Source organism: Helobdella robusta, assembly GCF_000326865.2.
Source record: "Helobdella robusta unplaced genomic scaffold HELROscaffold_3, whole genome shotgun sequence".
Taxonomy (NCBI): domain Eukaryota; kingdom Metazoa; phylum Annelida; class Clitellata; order Rhynchobdellida; family Glossiphoniidae; genus Helobdella; species Helobdella robusta.
The window spans coordinates 7,056,713-7,062,563 of record NW_008704501.1 but is presented as its reverse complement, the minus strand read 5'-3'; the positions used below and the strand labels follow the sequence as shown (position 1 = coordinate 7,062,563).

The 5,851-nt window shown below is 33.6% G+C and overlaps 1 protein-coding gene across 1 annotated transcript in view; it reads right to left on the bottom strand.

Moving 5' to 3' along the window:
* Positions 1 to 3,509: 3,509 nt before the first annotated feature.
* HELRODRAFT_161737 (hypothetical protein) overlaps positions 3,510 to 5,851 on the bottom strand; it is a gene marked incomplete at both ends in the record, with an annotated part of 3,970 nt that continues 1,628 nt past the window's right edge. The window contains one exon of the mRNA XM_009021625.1: positions 3,510 to 5,504. Within this exon, the coding sequence (XP_009019873.1) occupies positions 3,510 to 5,504 (1,995 nt within the window). The remainder of the gene's footprint in view (positions 5,505 to 5,851) is intronic.

Here is a 5,851-nt window from a genome sequence, read left to right as displayed (position 1 = left end):
ATGTTTGTATGTGTATGTATTTTTAATTATTGTATGTATTTTTTCACCAATGTCAAAAAACCTTTAATCTGACACGTTCCCATCTTTGATTATCAAACGAAAGTTTACCTAATTTTCTTTCGAGAACTTTTTCTATGTTTACTCGAATGTTTTTTTGTATGTTTTTTTATACGTTTGTTTATTTAATGTTTTTGTTTGTTTGTATGTTTGCTTGTATATTGTTGTATATTTTTTGTATGTTTTGGTATGTTTATTTGAATGTTTCGGTATGCTTTTCCACACATACTGTTGTGTTGAAGTATTCAAGCATCTACACTTAACATATATTATACGTTCTCACAAACATACATGCACACAAACACACACAAACACAAACATACATACACACATATACTAACAAACATACAAACAAACACAATGTCATATATATATATATATGGATTTATTGTGTAACAATTAGATGCAATGCTGAACGAGTGCCTGCTTGATTAAAGCATTAGGCGGAAAAAACTGAAATAAAATTACTCGAAAAGTACCATCATCATTATCATTATCTTCACCATCATCATTATCATTATCTTCACCATCATCATCACCAGTACCATCATCATTATCATTATCTTCACCATCATCATCACCACCTCCAGCAGCATCATCACCATCGTCACACCAAACAAATTACACAACTCAGTCACAGCGCGTTCCATTTCCCTCTTGTACCTTCCATGCGTCACGTACTCATATGCTGACGTCATTTCCGTTTGTTCTCGTGGCTGCATTCTGTTTTCATCAACTGTACTTGCTACTCGTTGATTTACGAGCAGCTTAATTTTTTCATCTTTTTTACAGGTATGTAATTATTGGTTTTATTCAGTTTTTTTAACTTTTTCCTCTCAATAATAATAACAATAATAATAATAATTATTATTATTATTACTATTATTATTATTATTATTATTATTATTATTATTATTATTATTATTATTGCGAAAGGAGAACTGTATAACCATTTTTAAATAAACTACCTCGAGCCCTTATCCTAGATAATGACCATACTGTACCAATGAAATTCTATTTTATTTTTATTTCATTTCCCCTATTGATTTATTGATAATAAAAGAGTTTTAATTATTATTATTATTATCATTGTTATTATTATTATTAATTTCATTTTTATCATTATATTTTTGTTTAGCTTTTTTGTCCGCGCTGTGTATGATTTAGAGTTTGAGACTTTTGCTTATACTATTCTGTGATTCTTTTTAGAAAAAGCAATATTTACGATTTCGACATTGTCGTCATTATCATTATCATTATTATTGTTGTTGTTGTTGTTGTTGTTGTTGTTGTTGTTGTTATTATTTTTCTATATTTCTGTTACCACCATCATCGTCGTCGTCGTCATCATCATCATCGTTAAAATTAGTTAATCATTCCATATTTATTGCTATCGATCAATCTTGAAACATTTTCTAAAAAATTCAATAGAAACACCCAAACAACAAAAACAACAACAACAACAGCAACAATAACAATAATAATAAGATAAATAATAATAACAATAATAAGTTTTATTAACATGCTTCGATCGATAGGACGGAAGAAGATGCTTTCTTAATGGCAAATGTAGAACTGGGCTAATAATAAAAGGATAAAAGATGTGTGTTAGTAGTAGAGGCAGTAGTAGTAGTAGTAGTAGTAGTAGTGGTAGTAGCAGTAGTAGTAGTAGTAGCAGTAGAGTAGTGGTAGTAGTAGTGGTAGTAGTAGTAATAGTAATAGAAGTAGTGGTAGTAGTAAAGTAGTAGTAGTAGTAGTAGTAGTTGTTGTTGTTGTTGTAATAGTAGTAGTTTACTTTCATTATCATCTTCTTCATCATCATCATCACCACTATCATCATTATTATGGCAACATTGATCATCATTATCATCATTACTACACCACATTATCTCTTTCCATTAGTAACCAGTTTCACGCGTAACAAGTGAATGATTGTTTAACCATCTTACCTAATAACATACACGCACGCACATTCACACACACACCACAAACAAACTTAAACATAAATCCAAGGACACACACATAAACACATACGCAAAGGGATACAAACATACATAAAAATAAAAGTACACACATTCATACAATTACACCAACAAATGCATACAAGCACCGCACACACACACGCACACAAACACACATGCATACTCAAAAACCACATGTGGTGCAACACATTTACTTACACACATACCTGTGTGTTACTTTCACCTACTATAAACTAACCACGAAAAAAAATTGAACATTATTTATATGTACTTTTTAAATTTTATATGAAATTAAATTTAATTAGATAAATTTTTTTAATTTTCAAAAAAAAAGAATATGAACTGAGAATTTTTCATGAGCCTGCCATCTTCAAACAGAATGACATCACGTCGTCAATATTTGTAACATTAAAGAGGCTATCTTGAAATAATTGTTATTATTATTAATGTTGTCGTTGTTGTCGTTGTTGTTATCACAGTTGTTGTTGTTGTTAGTGTTGTTTTTCTTAGCCAGCAATCCTCAAATTTTAGCTTAGACAGATTTTAGGATGGTAGCATCTAGCTTCAGTGATGTTTCAATACAATCTCATTAAGAAGTCAAAGATTATGGTGTGTGTTTGTGTGTGGCGTGTGTGTGTGCGTTCTGTGGCGTGTGTGTGGCGTGTGCGCGCGAGTCGTGTGGTGTGAACATTACAAGTTTTATGGCAAAACTTTTGATTTGAAAATGAGTATGAGATGTTGCCTTTTTGGGATAATTTTGACAAATTTAAAGCTTGAAGAGTTTTTAAAATTCAAATTTTTTTATCCCACTTTATCAAAAAATTTATTGCACTAAAATAATTTTGTTCACAAAATAGAAGTTGTATAAACAAACATTCACATAAAAATGCATTATATAGAAAATTATTTGTGTAAGATGCATGTATAAAAAACAGTCGTGTATAAGAAGCATGTGAATGTGTATAAACGAATTTGATTAAAATAAACATACATAAACGTACCTAAACTTACACGAACACACATAAACATACGTAAAATACATACGAGAAATATTAATTTAATTTATTTGATTTGGAAAATTCATAAAAATTTGATAAAAATCTTTAAAAATTTGTAAAATATTTTGAGCAAGACAATATAAAATGGTTTTTCAAACGGTTACACACATATGCGTACACACACTTACACACAAAATGTTATGGATACATTTGCTAAGTTGTTTTGAGCTTCGTAAGGCATTATGTTTCAAATTTTTCAAATACAAACTAAAAAAATTATCGTTTATATTGTAAATTTTGAGATGTTTAGAGAAGTTTAAGCCAATGAAGAGTGCATAATTTGTTCATAGATCGTTTTAATATGGTTAGAATATTTGTAGGAAGGTTTATTTTCATGTTTATTAGCAAGAGTGCTTCTAAGCTGTTTTTAAAATATGTTTGTAAAAATTAAGAATGATTTTCAATCGGCTCGCTAGAGTGACATTTCTTTATTCTGTTTCATGTTGACGAGCCACGTAGCTGCCTGCAAATCTAAATTGAGAGCTGCCTGAGTTGGCGTTAGCTGTTGTTGTTGCTGCTGCTGTTGCGACTCTTGCTGCGAATGTGGCTGGTCCGTTCGTTGTAGAGTTCGATGTAGGAATTGTTGTTTCTGCTGTGGCTGTTGTTGTTGTTGCTGCTGTTGTTGTTGTTGCTGTTGTTGTTGTTGCTGTTGTTGTTGTTGCTGTTGCTGTTGTTGCTGTTGCTGTTGTTGTTGTTTTTGGTATGAGTATTGCTTTGTCCTCGGCTCAAAACCAGAAGATAGAGAGTATCTTGAAATCCTGTGTGGAGGAGAGAATCTTTTGAAAAGTCTTTGCTGTTTTTTGTGTTGTTGATGTTGTAGCTGTTGTTGTTGATGATGTTGCTGTACTGGTGTAGACAGAGATTTCTTCAACTTTGTTCTATGTTCCATTTCCATGTCATCAAACAATTCTGCTGCTGATTTCGTAGTCTTTAATGTCGTTGCTGTGGCCACTGTCGGTGCGATTGCTAGTGTTGATGTGTTGGTAGTTGCTATTGAAGCTGCTGCTGCTGATGATGAACTTAATGTTGATGTTGTTGTCGTTGTTGTTAATGATGTTGACGCGTTAGCAGAATTTGTTAATGCTGTTGTTGTTGTCGAAGAAGGTTCAGAAAGCTGTCTAATTCTTAATTTTTTCCAGTGCCGTTGGGGCTGTTGTGGTTGTTGTTGTGGTTGTTGTTGCGGTTGTTGTTGCGGTTGTTGTTGCGGTTGTTGCGGTTGTTGTTGCGGTTGCGATTGTTGTTGCTGAGTCTCATCCTGTTGGCCTTGCTGCGAAAGAAGCTGTTGTAGCGATGGTAAATGGCGATGTTGTGAATCATTGTCCAGTGCGAATTGTTGATGTTTATTTTGATGTTGTTGCTGCTGTTGTGGCTGCTGTTGCTGCTGCTGTTGCTGCCTTTGATTTTGTAGTTGTAGTAGTTGTTGATGATGACATATATCTTGGTGCTTTGGATGTTGTTGATGTTGCTGTTGAATCTGTTGTAGATGTTGTTCATTTAAATACTGTTGTCGCTCAAGATCTTTTTCATGTAGATGTTGTATTAGTTGATGATGATGTTGTTGTTGCTTCAATTGTTGACGTTGTTGTTGTTGTTCTTTTGGCGACATCATTTCGTCATCTATTGTCAACATTTCAAATCGTTCGCTGGTTCTTTGCTGCTGCTGCTGCTGCTGATGATGTTGCTGGTCGTAATGAGGTAACTGTTGTTGTTGTTGCTGCTGCTGCAAAAGTAACCATTTGTGCTGTTGTTGTTGAAGTTGTTGCTGATAGTAAAAAAAGTAGAAAGATAAGTTGTCTATCGGTTCCATTGTAACGTTTTCGTAATGATGATGCAGTTGTTGTTGTTGCTGCTGTTGTTGTTGCTGTTGTTGTTGCTGTTGTTGTTGCTGTTGTTGTTGCTGTTGTTGTTGCTGTTGTTGTTGCTGTTGATGTTGTTGTTGTTGCTGCTGCTGCTGATGTAAACACTCGGGTAGAAACTGAAAGGGCGACCTTAGAAGAACATCTTCAGTTGAGCTTTCTTTTGAGAAAGTGTGTAGTTTGTCTTGTGGCTGATGATGAAAGGAAGGATACGGGTGTTGCTGCTGCTGTTGCTGCTGTAGTTGCTGCTGCTGCTGCTGAAGTTGTTGTTGTTGTTGTTCTAACTGAAAATAACTATTTAATTGTTGATGTTTTTGTAATTTTTCCTGTTGAATTTCATCTTGACGATGAGGATGATGTTTGTGCTGGTGTGGCTGCTGGTGCAATTGTAGCTGTAAGTGTGGCGATGATTTGTGGTGTTGTTGATGTTGTTGGAAAGCTGCTTGTTGTTGTTGTTGTTGCAATAAACTTGGAATGTTGCTACTAGGAATTTGTTGATGCTTTTGTTGATTGTACTGCCTTATCTGCTCCTCCAATAGATCGTTCTCGATCTAATCACGTGATCGAAGACGTCATCACATTCATTACGTCATCATCAAAATTGATGTAAAAATCTTACTATAACTACATAGGCTAAAAATGGTTTATTCATTGTACGTGCATCTTTATCATTAGCGTCGTCATCAACTTTTATCACCATCAACATTACTATCACTATCATCATCACCATCATAATGAATAATAATTATAATAATAATTATTATAATTATAACCGAATATCGAACCTTGGCGGTTTCTATGTCGAACGATATTTTGCCCATTCCTGTCATGGTTTTTAGATCCATCCATCCATCGAAGCAAACGCATACGCCATTTAGTATGAACCTACTATTCATTA